This window comes from Diadema antillarum, unplaced genomic scaffold (genome assembly GCF_040938485.1).
Source record: "Diadema antillarum isolate AM-2024a unplaced genomic scaffold, OU_Dant_1.0 seq00000375_RagTag, whole genome shotgun sequence".
NCBI classification, from domain to species: domain Eukaryota; kingdom Metazoa; phylum Echinodermata; class Echinoidea; order Diadematoida; family Diadematidae; genus Diadema; species Diadema antillarum.
In genome coordinates this window covers 438,344-459,758 of record NW_027271374.1, presented here as the reverse complement: position 1 = coordinate 459,758, position 21,415 = coordinate 438,344, and the positions used below count along the sequence as shown (strand labels likewise).

Here is a 21,415-nt window from a genome sequence, read left to right as displayed (position 1 = left end):
CTAATTAGTACACTAGCAGTCATGCCTCACTGTAAAGGCAGGGACACTATTCTTTGGAACACTGAAGTATTCTATTTTCCGTAACAGTTACAACCTGTACAAAGTAACTACTTGAGTTGTGAAGTGGAAGCGTTATTGACACACCCTAGGCCCCTGTTACACATGAAAGCCAGCCTGAGGCCAGCCTGAGGCTGGCTGGTGAACCGTTTACACCTGAACTTCGGGCCAGCTCAAGCAAAAGTGCTCTTCATAGACCCTGTTTACTCATGGGCCGGCCTCACTACCCACCGCCTTTCCTCGCCTTGCTGTAAGAGCAACCTTTTATTAAATATTTAAACAAACACTATTTGTGCGATATCTTGTTTCGATGCTCGTACCCTCCCTTTTTGATCCACACTGTTGCGCATTAGCACGCACTTGTATTTTGGCCATCATTTATATGGGTAATCTGCTATTTGTTCACTTGTTTTCTTATCTGTTTATTAGTTTGTCAAAAGCTGTATGGGACTGAAAGAAGAAGGTACAATGTACATTGTATAGCAAAGATATGTACAGATCAGCACTTACAAATTTGTACGTCTACATCTGTGTCTGCGATTTCATTTTATGTTTGTCTACAGACTGAAGAGAAGTACACCATAAAGCAAGATATCATATGAAAATGAGCCAATGAAATTGACATAAAATGTTCAATCGCTGCAGTGCTGAACAAATGATGACATTTGTAAAAGAACAAATTCCTTGATTTGACCACTGAATAATGCCAGGTAATGATGAGAATCTTCGTAATGAATTGTACATGTACAGCTTTACATCACAGAATCTCTGTGTACGTACACACACAGCTGAAGAATCTCGACTAGAGTCGACCGTTGCCGATGAGGGTGTACAAACTTTGAGGTACATATTTGCTTATGGGCGTTATTTGTGTTTTTGTTGTGTGTTTTTTTAATGTACCCCAGTAGCCAGCGAGTGAAGATCAATTCTGTTGGACCACCCACGCTTCTTCATGCTACTGTATCTTTAAACTTATTTGATTGCAAACTTCCTGCTTCAGTGTCTCGGGGGGTTATGACAAAATGATTGTTCACAGAAGTGTCAATCACTTCATCCTTTCCTAGATGCTATCACTTTTTTCCCTCTCCCTCTCTATTGTCAAATTGCATCATGATCTACAATATCTACAGCTGTACATTTATGTTCATAGGCTCTATGCACACATCGTCATGCATCTGTGGGACTGTAATAACTCTTGGGCATATTGCTAACTTGCACTGCGTTCCTTTATCTTGCGGAGGCGACTTAATAGTGCGAGATATGTTTGGACAGCTGAATAAACTTTGTGAAAGTTGCAGGCAGGCAGAATACTGAAAATATATGGCGGGGAGAGCGAGACCCGTTCCTAGGTCATGAACTAATGTTGATGCATCCAGGAAGTCGCAGGGTCGCAAAGGAAGTAGCACATTTGTGTTGAGGTCTGAGTACTGAATCCACAGCGTGCGTTGCAAAGCGGCTCCATACAGCATGTAATATCGTCTGTGGACATCGATTGTTTTCATATGGGCAATCTCACAATAAGTGGGGCACATAAACGGGACATTCAGGCTGCAAATTAAGTTTTGCTAATTAAATACCATTTTATTATTTTCATGTAGCGAAATATGTGTTCTGCCATAATCAAAGTGTGAAAAGATATGTTAGGACCACCTTTTCTTTCTACTGGACCTTGGATCATCATGTTCACAAAAGTGAAGGTATGTAACATGGACAGACATTGGTCCCCTTCAGCAGTATATCTTATTCAGAATTTGAAAGAAGCTGTAATTAATATTTTCAGGTACCATGTACAATGAAAGCAAAGTTGAATATTTCCGGGGTATGTACATTATTTTATGAAATATTGTGAAATGTTAACATTGATTAGTCATAACATTATTTACATGTTTAGTTTAAATTCTCTATTAAGCCAATGTGGAAAGCAAGGGCCTTTCAAAACAACTTTTGTTACTTTTTATACTGTGTATGAATTACTTAAAGTAAATGCTCTTCATAGAAATACAATTGTTTAAAGTTACAACACAATGTTAACCATGTGGTCAGGGAGCTTGTGTCATTGAAGGTACAAACATGGACAGACGTCTGTCCATGTTCGTACCTTCACTTGTGTAATGGTTCAAAATTTCTAACAAGAGACATCTGTATGCTCTGATCTGCTAATGGAAAAAAATTATTACATGAAATGAAATTATTTTGACCATGTAAAATTACATCACCTGAAGGATAATAATCATGAGGGGAATCTGATCTTGAAGGTACGAACATGGACAGACGTCTGTCCATGTTCATACCTTCGTCTGTCCATGTTCGTACCTTCACATGTGGAATCATCCAATATTTCTTATTAAAACCATCTGAGCTCTCTAATCTGCTAATAAAAATAGTGTATGACATGAAATAAAAGTATCCAGATCATGTTTAATTCTATTACTAGAAAGATGTCACCATCATCTGTCAAGGAAGGTATGAACATGGACAGACACATGCATTTACTGTACAGGTTGTCTGTCCACACACGAAAAAATTAATTCACACATATTTTTGAATGATCCACAAAGGAAAGTGATTTCAGACATTGTTAGTATATGATGTCTTTCTGAGGCCATAAACCTTGATGACTCATCTTTCTGTATTTTTTATTAAATCTTATATTCAATGAAGGTACAAACATGGGTGAAGGTATGTAACAAAGTGGACAGACAAGTTTTTGGCTACTGTCAAGTCACGGCAGAAACTTGTGGGACTTCCCTAGGGAGTGGAAGTATACTGATTATGTAGATGCTGGCCTGGCATGTCTTATGAATCCAAGCAACTGCACTGATATGGCTTATTTTTCAAAAAATGAGTCTCCTTAAAATCTGTTACATACCTTCAAAAAGTGGACAGACAAAGCAACACTTAAGTTTGATTGCCAATTGCATTAAATTTGCTTTCAAGCTAAGCTAGTTTTGGTTAAAACATTTCAACTTATCCCGTAATGAAACTATTTAATCACCAAAACTCTCTTTCTGCCCACTGGGAACAAAATAAATTAACAGGTGAAGGTATGTAACGGGATGGACAGACATGCCTATATCATACAGGCTATAACTGAAATCCATTTTCATTTAATAAACGAAGTAAATCTGAAAGGTAGAGACATTTCTTATTTCAAATCTGATGTAGATTGTACAATGGAACTGTTCTGGATTCAGTTTCATTGCTAATTTTTTTTAGATTACTGTTTAGATTTCTGATACTTAAAATGTCCCGTTTTCTATGCCTGTTTTACTGTCTAAATTGACGTTTAATGTGATATAACAAAAAATCCGCCCATTGAATGAACTCAATGTTATCTATACTATATCTCACACTTATTCTTTTCAAGAAAATATATTAAGATAAGGAGGCAAATCTGAATTACTTTTATCATCAAAGCTCAAATATCAAAAGTGGAAAAGGGAATAGTTATTGTGGGATTGCCCACATTTATACCCAGCAAGCCACAGAAATCACATTTTTATAGTTTGATGCTCTATCTTGTTATCATTTCATAGGAAATGTGTCAAAAGGAATCACAAAAACTTATCTTTCATATTATACATCTGTGTAGGTGTTGTATACACTACCATTGCTTATTTCAAGTGCAGAATTGCAATGTAATTGCCTCTAAAATCACTAAATTCATATACATTGTACGTGTTCCTTAAACTTGATACACATTTTGGATGATTAAAGTTATTCTCTCTGTCTCAGATTGGGTAACTTAAAAAAAAAAAGATTAATTGACTTTAATAGGGTCAATAGCACAATCAGGGTATGCAATTGTGTAACAGGGCAAAAATGAAAAAACTTGGTGAAAATGCTTTTTTTATTGTTTGTTGTAGCAGAGTGTTCAAATTTTCATTTCATGTAAAGAAAGAGTGAAAATTTTGCATTAAACTGCGCATAAATTAGCATTTAAATTAGGGGTGTCGAATTACATTGAAATGACTAATATATTGGAAAAATTCATTAAAAAAAAGGAGAATGTTTTTTTCATCTGATATTGCTGTTAGATATTCCTCATAATATCCCTTTCATTCACCACCAGCACATAGCCATGACATATCACAAAATATGAATAAATTTCATATTTTCACTTCTCGAAATGGATGATCAATTTTGTAGGCATTATTTTGAATTGAAATAAAACCACTTTTACATATTTTATCATATTTCACTTTTGCCAAAGAGTGAAGAGGCAAAACTTTCAGGAATAGGTAACAGACATATAGTGGCCATTATTAAAAATTTTTATGAAATTAGGGCTGATACTTTGGAAGATATGATATTTTTCATCAAAAAAATATCTGTACAGTTTGACCTTGAATGTGCGCACAGTGTTTGGATCAATTCTCATATTTGTAAACACAGATAGAAGAATGAATGTGAGATTTATGATGACTTGAGTTGATATCCAAGCTGTGACACTCAAACAATGACATATTAAGCCAAAATACTATGTTTTTGTTTATGATATCTTTAGAAATTGAACAAGCATTGAAATATGAACACTGAACACTTATCATATGACCTTCATGCAGTATAACATGGGCGTGTATCACACTTTTTTATGCTCAGCAATTTGTAAAAATATTAAGAAATAAGTTCCTATTGCTCAAATTTGCTCAAATTTTCACACAATAGATTTCTACATATGTACAATTCATGGTTAAAAAAACAAGGATATTCAATAAGGGCAAAAGATTCTTTAAAGTACATGTAGTCAAATTAGGATATACCTCACGGAAAATACTGAAAAACGGCTGCACTTATTTTACTCAGCATTTGAAAATGGCTCAAAACTCAAAACTGGCTGAACATTTATTGGCAAACAGCGCACCATATTGTAGTGTGTCTTCAGTACTTTCAGGAAAAGCAGAAAAATAAGCTGTTTCTCCATGTATAGCTGTACAACATGGGTTAAAAGGTCACAATGTCACAAAAACTAAGCCAGCATTACACTCCTACCAGGATGGGACTTCAGACCTTATAACTTTCTCCAGCTGAAAGAACCACTATTTTTTATTGCATGCAAGCAATGCCAGGAAAAAATCCATTAATTTGATACCAAACACATAGGGGTAGACTTAAAATATGGACCTCAAATCTTGATTTTACGTAAGTTGTAAAACGCTTTTTTTGACGCATTACGTGGGTTTTGGGAGACTTTTTGGTAATTAATCTGTAATAATTAACAGTAGATGAGAAGAAATTAGCTATTGTCTTACCACATAATGTCTTAGCATGCTGCATGTGAATTTTTAAGTCAGTTGGTGCATTCTTTTAGAAGTTACAATTTTTTAAAGTGAGAAAGTCATGATTGCATACCCTGATTGTGCTTATCACCTCAGGCAGTTTCATCTAATCTATCTCCGTAGATGTCATATATTTTGTGAGGTTTTATTTTTATGAATTTTTCAAGTCAGTGCTATTTGGGAATTTTAAAACACAAAAAATATTTATTCTGATCCTGACATGAATGCTATGTGCATACTACGTATGTCTCCGTCCTTTGCTATACTCCTCAATCGTGAATTTAACCACTTGCAAAATTGTCAGGAAGTCCCAATTTGTGAAAAGTAAACTACAGCGCTGTACTAGTTCCCAACAAAAGGATATTGACCAGAAATGAATGGTGTATACAGTATAAAGATCCAGTGAAATTTAAAGGTGCCATTTTACGTTGAGATCAGATAATGGTTATACTATAGCAGCAAACTTTCTCCAAGATGTGATAAGTTCAGTTGCTTGTGTCATAGAAGGAAACATTGCATTTACACTGTACCGTTGACCCACCCACGAGCACTACCCTTGATTATGTAATGAGTGAGCTGATGATGTCATCACCTCACAACTTTCAATGATGTCATAAATAAAAAGAAAAAAAAACTGATGAAAACTAAATTTTCTGCTATAAAAATGTAAAATATTCAATGTTAGTCCTGTAAGGCCAAATTAATGATCTTTCAGATGTATTAGGATTTAGTGTGAGGCAAAATTATGTTTAAAAAAAAAAAAATTTTTATATTTGAAGATATTGTTTTTAAACTGTATGGCAAGTTGGGAGACAGTAACATCATCTACTCACTCATTTGCATATGACTGTTCAACAAGTGTTTTGTGAACATTAGCAAAATATCCAAATTTCATAACTTCCTTCATTTAGTTTCACTGTTGTGACTTGTAAAATGTTACCCTTTCATATCAGACTAACTGTTCTGAAATTCCCCTTTAAATAGCTTTTAAAGTATGCAGTGCTCAAGTCAATACTGAAATTGATGCATTGCACTCTTACCCAGTATTACAAGAGAAAACGAGTAGCCCACTGAGTATGGGAGACATACATGTAGAGAATGCTCTGTGTGTACCGGTACTCCTATGTTGGCTAACCTGCTTTCAAGCATCTGTTGCCATGGCGATATGGGCGGGCTGATATCATTACCCTGTGTGTGTGTCACTAACAGTCAGATGCCTGTGTTATTGTGACATGGCTCAAGTGGTCTTTGATCAGGTGACCCGGATCCTGATGATATTTGGTGGAGGGGACCCTCCCGAAAGATTCATCAATGTCCACATTTCTCTATCTTGTCTCGCTATCTCTCTGTCTGTCGCTTTTCTCCCTATCTTTCATTTAAAAAGTCAAAAGTCATGTAATAATTGTTACAGAGATAAAATAGAATCATACACAACCATCACATACAAAACAACTGTACATCGTACATAATGATGTAAATATTCATTAATTCATGATGGATGTTATATTTTCAATAAATTTTGTTGAAAGGCAGAAGGGTAATTTGAAATGATTGTTGACTTACAGTATATTTGGTATACAATATGCCCTTCCCTTCATCGCTGTAGGAGTTACTAAATGAGCAATTAAAGTTTGTAAGCTACAGCATAGGGTAAAGATACATATTGAATTGTGCAAATTTTGTATTCATAAACCAAAACATGAAAATGAAGTTATTCAGTTGTTATTACGAAGTATGCAAAGACCTTTATTTGAATGGAAAAAGAGGATTCAATTCATTTCTGTAGTATGCTGATGCATCATAATTATGAAGTACAATTTGTACTAGATTTCTGTGACATGTGTGTACAAAAGGTGAATTGCTTGCTCAATTTTAAAGGCATCATACATACACAGTACATGTACACTAAAGGTGGAAAAATTCAAGGCATTTTCTTTTTAACAGAAGAGAAATGACTCTTCACCAATGTGATGGCCAAAGCTGAATAGCCCTACCACTTTTATAGCGTACATCACATCTGTAAAGTCGCTTGATTTGCGAAGCAAAGCATGCTTGATAGGTACCCATGCATCTTTGATGTAGCAATTCCCCCAAGATGGTCAAAACTTCTTTTGACACATCATTTTTATTTCTGTTCATATCACCCCATTGCGTATATCACTTCAGAGCAAACCGGCACTTTGCATTCTTGTTATTTGCTCGAGAGGAGCCTGGCAAATTGCATCTTAATATTTTAGATACAAGTGCATTTATAAATTGCAGTGAGTAACAGCGATGATGGCAACTTTATATTGATACTGTAGCTGAAGATGGGGTGAAAACACTGTAAGCTAAACTTGTGCATGTACACTCTTGGATATCAATAGGGCATTATGAAGTGAAACATTGTGTGTCAACAGCAGAAGTACATTATGTACACTGTACATTTACATTTAAGCATGGCTGTACTATAATAATGTCATGAAACATCTGTCATGTGATGAAGGTAATATGAGGCGGCTCCTTCAATATATCAGAGTCCTTTTATCCTAGTCTATAATGGCAATGTACGAGAGGTTAATTAAAGGCCAGCCTTGCTGTCGCAGCTAATTTTAATTCACAGCGACCTGATGGATGGGGTAATTGATTCTTCACCATGTGTTGGCCCCTGGTTAACCTTCTTCTACAGAAGAAACAGAAAGATACTTAGATTCGTGTGTATGTGCTTTAATTTGCACTTGTCGAGATTATTTTGCACTTTCAGCGAAAATTCCATTTTCTGTATACATGCTTTTATATACAGTAGAATACACTCCATGTGAAGATAGGTGAAAGATCATACAAAGTATGGTGATGTCTTCTTGTAAGGAGCATCCCAATCTTTTTTATTTAGAAACAAACCTTTTTTTTTTCTACCATGTTTTCTTATTTCTGAACATCTACCAATGTCAAAGTTTTGGAGATATTTTTAATATTTTACTGATGTTCATTTGGCTTCAGGGTTGGCGATTTGTATGATGCTGGTATTTTCTTTTTATACTGTTAGTGTATACACCATATATTTAGCGAGTCTAAATTTTTGCAAATCGGGGACTTCCCAACGATTTCGCAAGTGGTTAAATTCACGATCGTGGAGTACTGTACTGAATGGATAAATGTTTACATGTGCGTCACATTCATATTGGGATCAGAATCATTATTTTCGTGTGTCTTTAATTTCACGAATAGCACCTGACTCGCAAAATTTGTGAAAATAAAAACCTTGTGAAATATTTGGCATATAAATACAGTACGATGTACTCAAACTTTCACTTATACACAACCCTGATACAATGACTACATGATAGCTGTCATTTCTTCTTTCTTTATCCTTTATTTATTTATGTGGTATTCCATCATGTCAAGTCTGGATATGAATGTAGCAGGAAGAGAGGTAAAAAGATAGAGAAAAGGAGAAATATATGTTGTAAAGGAAGAAAGTGAAAGGGAGAAAGACAGACAGACTGACTGACAGGCAGAGAAGGAGCTGAGAAGCAGACTTGCGTAGGGTGCAATTATCTGAAAATCTTTGGAGGCATAATCGCGATCCCATACGCGTTTGAGGCATTTTCGGGCGATAGATGATACAGCTCTGTAAATGCAAACAGTTCTGTGTTTTCAATTGCGTTTAGAAACGCCAATTTCAAACCCCCCCCCCAAAAAAAAGGCGATTAGAAGCGTATTTGAGACCATGATCACCTTTCTGCGAGTAGGTGAATGCAATGCCATTTTTAAATGTGTTTATATCTCCATACTGCCCACGTCAACTTCCAGCTTGTTCCTGTTTTGGAGAAAAGCATGTGCCATTTGTGTTTTAATTACCCATTGTTTGTGCATGAATGATGAAGGCATGTTTTGTGATACGCAGGTGACCTTTACTTCTCATGTAATGGCGCAAAGCAGCTGTGCAGTAACGACACTCAAATCGCGATTATATGATGGTAAGATAAATGCGGCACCCCGAGAATCATGTTTCAAACCACGTTCGTAAATGCCATTCAAAACACGTTTTGAAACGTGATTTTGTCTGTTGAGTTTTATAGATAAACACAGCCTAAAATGATGAGCACATAATGTCACAGAAGTGTACCATTGGCAAAGAAGAGACAGATAGACGCACAGACAGAGAGGGAGAAGAGAGACTGACTGAGGTGATGGATGCAGTAACCGTCAAGCCATAAATGAGAAAGAGACACAGTCAGATGCACAGACACACAAACACACAGACAGACAGACACATGGACACACAGACAGACACATGAACACACAGACAGACACACGGACACACAGACAGACACATGAACACACAGACAGACACACAGATGGAGAGACGAGACCAAAGATTGGTGCACTTATTGTCACACCATTGAGGAGAGAAAGAGACAGAGAGAGTCAGAGAGGGACAGGCAGAGATGGACAGACAGACAAATAGACAAAGAAACAGACAGACAGGGAGATGCAGAGACAGCTTGACTGAGTGATGGATGTACACTTACAATGTACTGTCACATCATTGACGAGAAAGACACCAGAGAAACAGATAGAAAAAGAGCAAGACGGACAAATGGACAGACAGGGAGATGCAGAGACAGCTTGACTGAGTGATGGATGTACACTTACTGTCACATCATGGACGAGAAAGGCACCAGAGAAACAGATAGAAAAAGAGATTAAGACGGACAGACGGACAGACAGACATGGACAAAAGAAACAGATTGACCAAAGTGATGGATGATGTGTATTATCACATCACTTATGAGAAAGAAAGAGACAGACAGACAGACACAAAGACAGCCATTGCTGTTTGCTGCGCCAACTGTCACCTCATATCATAGGTGAGCTTCAGAATGCTCACTGAGTTCAAGGATAATGTATGTCTAGCCCCCTATTCCTTCTGATGAGCTTTTCATTTCAGCGATTCCTCTCACTTTACTTTCTGATGTGCATTTTGGTCTCCCTTACCCACGTGGCAAACCCGAGGCAAGCTATTATCGGATTATCAGAGGTAACTATTGGGGAGAAAGTGCACTATCAGTACAACTATGTCATGCATTTCACGAGCACATTTCACAAATCAAGACTCACAAGACAGTTTTGCAAATGGTTGAATTCTCAGTGAAGGACCTGAGCAATGAATTGATCAGTAAATTTTATCTCTTTTCAAGAGAAAAGTTCAGGATTGCCAAAATTGGAAATGTTTTATCTTTCATGTCTGTCACTGGGAGTGATATTTGCACAAGCTGTTGATTTGTAAATATTGATAAACATGCAAAATTAATGAAAATACACAATGCACTGCAGAAATATTATGTATGCCATATGTACTGTATGGCAACTGCGTGTGAATGTAACTTATGTCACACATTTCATGAGCACATTTCACAAATCAGGACTCAAAAAACAGTTCAGCAAATGGTTGAATTCCCAATCAAGGACCTGAGCAATGAAGCGATCAATAAATGTTATCTCTTTTCAAGAGAAAAATTCAGGATTGTCTAAATTGGAAATGTTTGATATTTCATTTCTGCCATTGGGAGTGATATTTGCACAAGCTGTTGATTTGTAAATATCGATAAACATGCAAAATTAATGAAAATACACAATGCGCTGCAGAAATATGTATGCCATATAGAACTTACATCTGAGATTTATCTCATAACTGAAACTTGGCTTGTTTACCATAATGCATGTAGGTTATGCAAACATTGTATGATTGATGTTGGAATATAATCAGAGATATTATGCAAACATTGTATGATTGATGTTGGAATATAGTCAGAAATATCTCAACTTCAGGATGTTGGACATATCGCTTCGAGGGTTAGAAGTAATTTCTTTTCTTTTCTTTGTGAAGGAGAATTGTCCTGTGCCCTACGTGTGAACCACAAGGCAAGGAGTGAGGGTATACAAACGGTTGTAATCATAGATTGTGTAGATGTGGTTTGGTAGAGAAGCAGCTGGACTTTGGAGATCGTTGGTTCAAATCAAAGGTAGCGTGTATTTTTGATATGCTATGATCGCACATACAGTAGTTACAATTGTACTCACAATGCCCAGGGTAGTGAGGCTTCTCAATTGACTAATTAATTACTGCTTCTTAATTTGGCATCACAATTAGCAGATGAAACTTCCTGTTTATTTCAACTTGGCACATATTTGGATTTTTTGATTTAATGAATTCAACCATTTTCTACAATCTTTCTTTGATATACATGTAGATATGCATTGGAAGTCAGTGTTGCCAATTTAATGATGCCAAGGCGATCATTTCTGTAGCAGAATTCCTCCAGAACTTAATGGATGAAATGAACATTAAAAAACAACAACTAGAAGCTATGACAATATGCATGGGGTATCACACAAACAAAAAGAAAAAAAAAACCAACAACACATTTTCAAGATTTCACATGGACATGTACTGTAGAGACTTTGAATATCAGAGTGTGGCAGCGCCAGCATGTTGAATCCACCTTTCCCTATTGATATTATTCCCATACCGTCATGTGTTGCAAGACGTGTCTTCAAACATATCCACGCTTCGTCACGCTGGCATTTTCCGTCTGCCGTTGTCGCTTCGTCGTGGAAGCAGGTGCCGACCTTTGACCTGCGGTCAGAGACTGGTTGGATAACAATCCACCTTTCCCTATTGATATTATTCCCATACCGTCATGTGTTGCAAGACTGGTCTTCAAACATATCCACGCTGCGTCACGCTGGCATTTTCCGTCTGCCGTTGTCGCTTCCTCATGGAAGCAGGTGCTGACCTTTGACCTGCGGTCAGAGACTGGCTGGATAATTGTGGAAATTTCTGTTTTGACCCCCCCCCCCCCCCACTTTAATATGAGTGAATGCATATAGTGTTGTTACTTTACCAGCAAAGATTTTCATCTGGCACATTATTTTATAATTTTCCCACAAATACTCATCAATTTTGAGAAGATATTTGCTTTACTTCAATTGTTTTACTGTTGTTGGTCAAATTAGCCCACTGTCTAACATGCAAACCATGAATCTTTAATATCAAAGATAAATCTTTCTTCAAGTCTATCTGTGACAATTTAAACAAAGGAAAAGATGACATGTTCTGGCTATGCAGCTATATAGTGAAGGGACAGCAGGTTACTGTGTATCTCTGTCTTTTTGAGAGTCAAAGTTATTCAATGACTCTTGTGCAGTCATTAGATATATATGCACCTTCACACACATATACAGAGGACTGAGATTACCAGTACTATACATGCTGAAAGAACATGGGTAACATGGAGTAGACGTAGATCCGCTTGTGGAGACGAGATCCGTGTGGATGGACGAACACTTCCTGTTCTTTAGCAGGAAATGTCAACATGTGCTTCATGTATGTATTCAGTCTGGAGAAAACAGAGAGTTCAGAAGTGAAGGCCGACCCTGAAATGTGAACCATTTGATGTCATTCCGCACACAAGTATGCCAAGAGAAGTTCACAAGTTTCAGGCTCAACTTCAATAATCTTGGCAAATTATCATATTGAATACCATTTTGAAATTCATATAAAAAATGATACATTTTGTAAATGATGGGGGGGGGGGGGAGGGGGAGTGGACACTGTAAACAGGGTATAGGTTCTACAGTGTTTGTCTCAGGGAAAGTCCTGCACCATGGGACTATCCCCTAAAAAAACCCTGTGATTTGGACACTCAAGGGGACTTCCCGGTTTTTCCTCCAAATCTTGTCAGGTTGACTACCAGGACAGAAATTTGGAAGAGATAGTGACCTTGGGCTCATAGTTGAAAGCTCCCTGTTGTATTCTTTATGTGCACATGAGCAAACTCTGGTGTCAAATGGCAGGGTGCACCTCTTTGGCACCACACACACCCCGCGTTCACATTGGTCCCCGCGACGACAGTGACAGCCATGAGAGATCTTATCTTTTTTTATGACTGACCCTTCACACTGGTATCTCATCTGTCCCCGAGCTGTGGGGGCATTTTGGGGCTTGGAGCGAGCTCTGCCACTTGAATCCAGGCATAGCGCATGCGCACATTTGATGACCACAGCTGGACGCTATCAATTGCGCCCCAAGGTCACTCTCCCCTCCAAATCTTGTCCCCGTACCCGACTTGCTTCGCGGGGACGAGGGGACAAGTCCCAGCAAGCATTCACATTAGGCGTGTCTTCATCAGCCCGAAGTTCAAACTAACGGGACATTTTAGTAAATAGCCCGATACAGCGAATGTGCGTCTTCATCAGCTCGAACAGCCTGCTTCGGGAAATTAGTCCGAAAATTAACGCATGCGCACTTTGCTATATTTCTCTGCCTAGCTCGCGGTTCGAAAGTGGATTTCCCCGCTTAAAATCTCCTATATCACCGTATGTACGATACTACAACCAGGGAGGTGAGCAGTACAGCAAATTCTTTCCAAAGGGATATTAATAACGCTACTCTCTTGTCCAGTGAGGCATCTTATATGAAGTTAACAAATTGCAATGTTTAAACAAATCAAAAATACACACAATCTGCAAGAATCTTCAGCTAAGGAAGAAGTTTACAAAAAACAGCTAGCATGCACGGCACTGAGTTTTATTAGGGAGGTGAGAGAAATCACCTCCCTGGTTTTAATGATGTCAACAACAGTAGGCCTATATGTGATCCTGGATGAATACACCGTGCGTGGGGGTAATGTACTATACACAATTACTAGCTTGTACATGCGTTTTCCATTGCCAGCTAGCTAACCAGAAGCGTGGAGAGATCGAGAAAGATTTCGGGCTGATGGAGACGCACCCAAAATAGCGCGCTATTTCACGAATTAGCGCTCTAGTTGACGAACTAGACCAAGATTTTTGGGGAAATTTTCCCGATCAAATAGCGCGCTATCTGTGTCTTCACTACACAGATAGCGCGCTATTTTGACATCGGACTAGTTTGGCAACCGCAAGATAGCGCGCTATTTTGAAACTTCGGGCTGATGAAGACACGCCTATTATGGTTTGGGAGGAGAAAGTCCCGCCTATGGGACCAATGTGAATGCAGGCACAGTCTACAATACAGTTGTCCCCTCATCTCAGGGACAGCGGATGTCATGGGTGGTAGGTACATGTACAATGTAGTAAAAAAGATGAGATCTCCCTCCCCCCCCCCCCCAACTGTCCTAAGCTGTGAGGTCCAGTATGAACTCAGAAATTGCACTCTTCTCTTTGGAGCTTGCAACCCTCAGAAAATGGTGCTCTTCCTGCCACCTTATAGAATCCACTTGTTAACTACAGTCTTTTGGTGCATGGTATAATTGTTCTTAAACCCATTGTTAACCTCCCTTAATCTAGTTGGGTCTGTCTGAAGTCCATTAAGGTTTCTGAATTTCAGTCGCAGTTTATTGCTCTCTGAAATGGAGATGGCCTTTGCGACTACTGATCTCCGTTAAGTGGAGAATCCCAAGTGAGCAAAGGAAGTGCTGCAGAAGTCCATTCTAGTGGCTTCCATTGTGAAGTTTGTTTAGATTATACAATGAGCAAGCAAGTGTGAGCCAAACTTTGACCAGAGCTAGATATCTTTCTGTGAAGGGATGAGGAGTACACCTCAAAGGAAAGGGAAATGCAAATTTGAATATCTGTGTTCTGCTGTTTGCAGACTTCATTGGAGAAGTGGGTGGCTGGAAGCAAATAACCTGATAGTCTTGAAGGTTAATGGTTAGGTCAGTGTCATTATGTGTGTGTGTGTGTGTGTGTGTGTGTGTGTGTGTGTGTGTGTGTGTGTGTGTGTGTGAGAGAGGAGGGATGTTTTTCATGATGTGTACATTTGTGTGCGTGTTGTTGAGTATAGTATATTTGTCATTTGTCATTCAGTCCCATGTATAGGAAATGACTGCTATGAGGCAAGACAGATATTTTGCAAACTTCCAAGATGATTGAGTGCGTGGGTATTGACATCTCACATGATGAATATAATATCACCTGTATACCACCAACCCCCTCGCTCTCCGTGCACTAGAACTCCACCCAGAATGCCAGAAAAATGTTCAAGTCATAAGCACTCTGTGGTACAAAGTTGAGTGCTGTAATTACAGTGTCGCTTGCATTTATATCGGGGATTTGTTCAGTGTTCCCATGCAAACAGTGACTTGTAGGAAGTGGTAGTGGACATGGCATTGCAAAAGATCTGTGTCCCACCTGATTGGATAGGTTTAATTATACTATCCCACTTTGCCTGATCACCAGCTTGTACAAATGATTACTGTTACTTTGTAATAATTTTGTATGACATGGATGTGGAAATGAAATGAAATGAAATGAAAAATGAAATGAAAAGAAAAGAAAAGAAATGGAATGAAATGAAATGAAATGAAATGAAATGAAATGAAATGAAATGAAATGAAAGGAAAAATGAAATGAAATGAAATGATTGCTGACTATTATTGATTGATCCTGTCACCACTTTTATCTACTCCTGGCCACAGATGCATCGGTCGATCCCATCATATCTCAGCTGAATGCAGCGGGCACCAACACCACCAACTTTCTCCATCTTCCGTCCGTCCTGCACTACATGCCTCACCTCCAAAAGAAACCCCACGGGCTCCGCCCTGCCCTCCAGCTCTCGCAGGGCAACACTGGAGGTAAGACGTCACCACGGGCTTTACCCAAGTAGAACTTTAGGAGAACACTAAAAAAATACAATTGTAAAGACTAGAACCTTCACTTCTGAAATTGCTTAAACACTTATGGCCCCCCCCCCCCCCACTTTTTTCACTCCGGATGTGCGTAAGTGGCACTAGTGGCACGAGAAAGAAAATAGATAGAAACCTTGAAAGTGCGGTAAGGTTATGTTTTTGCACTGAAGACCTTTTTTTTTTTTTTTTTTGCCTCTCAGCTGAAGAAACCCCGAAGTTGCACCTACAGAAGTTGCGCTGAAGACCTTTTTTTTTTTTTACTTTTTGCTTGTCAGCTGATGAAACCCAGAAGTGCCCCCCATTTTTGAAAACGTGGCACTGGCCATGATTATATAGAGCACATAGAGTAACTGACAAGGAAATCACATAATCTCATAGACCAGGGTTTCATGGTCAAGTTACCAACCCAATTATGTCATTGCAGTAGTTACGTTCAGACAACATGCCCTAACCTCGAGGTTATGCTCTTGCCCCCTAAACTACGACGTGCGTCCACACGACCCACATGGTGCTTAACTACAAGTGGGACCCCCCCCCCCCCCCCCCCCCCCCCCCCCGCGGCTCGTGGTTAGAGCGCTAACCATAAGATATCTCGTGGCTCTTAACATTGAGCTAACCTCGAGGTTAGCTAACTACGAGTGCGTCTACACGGTCCCTAACTACAAGCTTAACCTCAAGGTTTCCTAACCTTGAGGTTTAGGGCTTGTCATCTGAACATAACTATAGAAAGAAATATACCCAGACAGTTGAACGAAACGTAATGTTTTGTTTCTAATTTCATGTTTTGTTCCAGAATTGGAGCTGAAGCTTCAAAAGTATTGTGTACTGCAAAACATGATTATCTGACTGATAATTAGAGATATTGTTGGCTGTTAACATAAAGGAAGGGTTGTAAAACTCCTATCACATTGTCTGCCTGTTTCGGGTAGACGTTAGTGGTGTCAAGTCGTTTCACAGATTGTAATGTGACATTCTTTACCCTGCTTCAGGGTCCAGAGGTTATATAAAAGCCCATACACTATCATTTCCTATAAAACGAGGAATGTTCGCTTGCATTTTGATTTCGCGAATTTAGCAAGTGCCAAGATTTGCGAAATTAGAATGCACGCAGAAGTTTTTGTCTACACTATATGCATTGAATGCCAGTGGCAGTTCACGAAAATTTCATGCCGCAAAAAAGGCCGTCGGCTCCAATTCGCGAAAAATTCATGCTCCGAATATATCATGTTTTACAGTAATCTTGGAGAAACTTTGATTTCTCTTATCTCATTTGTCAATATTATCATATTTGTAGTGATCAGATCTGTGACATGTCAATTAATGTTGTAAGGCTTCTCGTTTGAATTTCAGAGAAGTTTAGGTACCGGTAGTTTGTTTTTGCTATAGGTTTCCTTTCTGGTCTTGCAGCATTGCCTCAACAAATGTGCATGATATCACTACTTGATTCTTTGATTTGATTTGATTTGATACACTTTCAAGCACAAGTATCAAACGGACCTCACAGCCATTCTGAATTTGAAGAAAGTATTCCTAATTTGAGTCCATGTCAAGTCCATGTTATGAATGTCAGATTCTTCATTACCGGTACATTGTTATAAATCTGTAAGAGAAAGGCAATGTATATTGATGTACAGCGTGAAATTTTTGTAAATTTTTTCTCAAAATGTTTTTGAAGATGTCACTCGGATACGATGGGTGCTCTCGTACAAGGCACAGATCACCAGTAGCCCAAAGATAATGTATGCGTGATCCTGTGTTGAAGGCATTGCATACAATGTGCAAAATGTAGCCAGCAGCCGTACGAGATACAGTGTACAGTTCACACACTGTTCGTGTCTTGTCTTTATGGCACAATGGCCAAACAGGGTCCCTTCTCCTCTCATCTGTATAGAATGAAGCTTTCTTTCCTTCTTTCAAGCATTGCCCAACAAAGGTCACAAGCCATCAGACAGAAGAAACTGGTCACTTCTGACAGTGTAATTGAGTTTACAGGAAGAGCATGTCTTCCAAAGTATCCACCTGATATGAAAGTCACGAAATAAATGACATCAGTGCCGGCCTTCACCTTTGTATTGTAGTCCATGGGACGGTTTATGCTGTAGGCATCATTCTGCATTTGAGGAAAGACTGCTTCATGTTTAAATTGACTTTTGTTGAAAAGACTATTAATGTCGAGCCTACAGAATGATGGAATTTTGTTATTCTATTCAAACAAGAAGAGATCTATGTTGTAGAAGTTCAGGAAGCTTTAAGTTTACATGTACAAATGTGGTACTTGTATTACGGCTGGTGTATTTCTATCTATTCAAAACGTGAAACCCTAGAGCCAAAATTCACAATATTTTTGTGGTTCCTATAAAATCCATGGTTTCAATTTAGCACATGGAGTGAAAAAAGCATTAATAGGCGAGCGTCACACATTGTGAGTATCAGCTGGCATTCTTTTAATTGGATTTTTCTTTGCATGTAGTGCCATATCATGTGCATAAATTTACAAGAGTGAAATTCAAGTAATCCATGGACTGGATTTAAAGTACAGTGTACCTTTCGTGTTGTCAAACACCACGATCTTGAAGGATTTTATATTAAGAAACAAACAAAAAATTATTTCAAGAAAAGAGACAAAACTAGACAAGACAAAATTAGTCTGTGACATGACTGCATCTTGGGAGGCATATGGAGATATTCTGAAACTAACTGGAGACTGGAAAGAGTCTCAAATAAATCAAACGTGTTCAATTCTCTTGCAACTCTGCAGAGACCAGGCTAGTCTCTGTGAGAGATGTTGTAGAGACGTCGCAGAGACGTCTCTGCTACTGGCGAGACTTGAGTTGCCGCCATGTTGCCACCTAGACTGCAAGCCAGTGAGATCAGATCCACATTTAAGCACCATCTTTCTTCTACCCGCACATTATCATTGCCACTGCCGCTACATCCATGCCAGGATCTTGATGAGTGCTTGGGGTAGGGTTACCGAAAAAAAAACAGAGGAAATTTGTCCATGTTCAGTGCTCAGCAATTTAATCACTGAATCATTTATTGAAATGAAATATGAGTGTCCTTCCATCAAGGGCATATTATTGCTTTTACTGTTAGTAATGAACACAAATCATGAAGTAGGATATCAAACTACTTCAGCTAGTAAAAATGGTTTGCAGCTGCCTGCCTATTCAATAACCTTGCCCATTGCACACTGCCTTCTAAACCATCAGCTCATGGTCCTCTGGTTTCTCTGTAGAAAAGCTGGCAGAAATTCCCTTCTATACAAACGCTGTACAACTGTGTGTGGGAACAGATATCCCTTTTATACCACGTCCACGAGATTGACATACTGATTCAACTGCCGTTGAACCAGTGAAAAGAAATTTTCTGCTCATTACCAGCAATTATCACCAATAAATTTCCTCGCTTGCGATTTAAGACTTGATGACATGAAACCAATGAAATCTGAAAAGAGAAAATCATTCTCAGCACAAAAGAGTATGTCTTGATGTCAGCTCACTCTAGCCCACTCTATGTGTACGGGTCTGTGTAACCATGGATACTGTGAATGTATTGTTGAGATGGAGAGCATTTCAAAAGGAGATTTCTTGTTCAAATATTTGTTGGTGTTTCTTCAGTGTTTGTTGTTGGTGTTTTTTTTTGTTTTGTTTTTTTTTTGGGAGGGGGGTGGTTTTCCTGAGAACTTCTGTCTTTGTGACCACAATTAATTTCAGGTGATCAGTCAGCAGGATAAAGAAGAGAACAGATAGGATACTTCCAAAGTTTTGTGAGCTTTGAAATTGAAATTGAAATTGAAAATTTCTACTTGTTTGATGATTTGTTCATGAAACAATATAACACAGTCACTTTAACCATTGATTACACGTCCAGACAAGTAGACAGATACCCTCACGCTCCGAGGTGCAGTGACATGCGCTCACATGCTGCCTTTGCAATGCAGTTAAACAGTCCCACATGTTCAACCTTATGTTGGATCGTAAGGGTGTGGAGAACTGCCAGGGTTTCTGCAATTTGATGGCTTCCTGTACCCCGCCAGTGATAAACTACCCCGCCAGTGATAAACTTGACCCCGTAGAGCAGAGCAGAGTTTCCTTTGTATGCCGTTGACCTCAGGTCATTCTGAGCAAAGTCTAAAACAGACTGGGTATGCAGCGTCTGTTCTTCCCAGTGCTTAAACTTGTCAGAATAATGTAGTAATGTAATCATACTTTACATGGATTAGATTTACATGGGTTAGATTTCACAGTTGGTGTTGCTCATATGTCTTCTATCATTTGCAACAAGGGTCCTTCCTGTTGCAGCATTTCTTACATGAAAAGCAAGGGAGCTGCTGATATTGGCTACGTAAAGGTCCAGTGCTGGTATGCAGCTGAACGGGACTCTCCTTGCAGTGATAGACCAGGAGCTGGCTGCTGGTCAATTTACCCCATCAAGCCCAAAAGGTTTGACCCCTCAAAGTTACTGGGGCCACCCCCCTCATTACAAAACTGGGCGTCAGCCTGATACCTGAGGGCGGGGTCGTCCCCCAGGGACCCCCCCAAAATGGCCCCCGGCGGGTGTAATTTACCCCATGGAGCCCATGGACCAAACCTGGTCTAAAAGAATGGCCTAGGGGTGTACATAATAAAAATATAAAAACTGACAAAATATCTGGTCGGGAAAGGGGTTGCCAGACCGTCCCCCCCTGGGCCCCCCCTGGCGGGTGTAATTTACCCCACGCAGCCCATGCACCAAACTTGGTCCAATGAAAGTACTATGGGTGTACATAATGAAAATATAAAAACTGACACGATATCTGGTTGGGAAAGGGGTTGCCAGATCCCCTCACCCCCACCCCCCACCCCACCACCGCCCATTGCGCCCCTTCGTGGGTTTAATTTAGCCAACAGCACCCATGGATCAAATTTGGCTGGGGGAAAGTAGGCCCCACTATGGGTGTGCAAAAAATAAAGATAAAAGCTGACAAAATATCTCACTTACAAAGAGTAATCAAACATATCCCCTACCTTTGCTACCCCCCCCCCCCATTTTTTAGTGTGAAGGGCCTATACGGTTTGGAGAGGTATGAATGAGCATGTCATAAAAAGTAATAAATGGAACTTCTTGAATTAAGATGAAGTTATGACAACAGAAGCATTGTGTGTGTACATATATCCACATGCCCCATCCCACTCCCTCCCCCAAAAGAATGGAGTTATTGATATCTACACTAGAAACATACTCAGACAGTGCAGACCTTTGCCAAGCAGCTCATTTCCACCCATTCACACATGCTAAAAACTGCCAAATTTCCCACATAAAAGCCTTTTGCTTTTAAATGCCATCAACTTCCAGGTGTGTGGTAGTGCATTATACCTTGAGCACATGCCTTTACCTTTAGTGCGCATGGATGCAAACCTCAAATTCATGCAGCTT

The 21,415-nt window shown here is 39.1% G+C and overlaps 1 protein-coding gene across 1 annotated transcript in view; it reads left to right on the top strand.

The window, feature by feature from the left end:
• LOC139731478 (alpha-1,3-mannosyl-glycoprotein 4-beta-N-acetylglucosaminyltransferase B-like) overlaps positions 1–21,415 on the top strand; it is a 119,697-nt gene that overhangs the window by 8,021 nt on the left and 90,261 nt on the right. Inside the window, exon 3 of the mRNA XM_071642362.1 lies at positions 15,785–15,943. Coding sequence (XP_071498463.1) covers positions 15,785–15,943 — 159 coding nt within the window. The remainder of the gene's footprint in view (positions 1–15,784; positions 15,944–21,415) is intronic.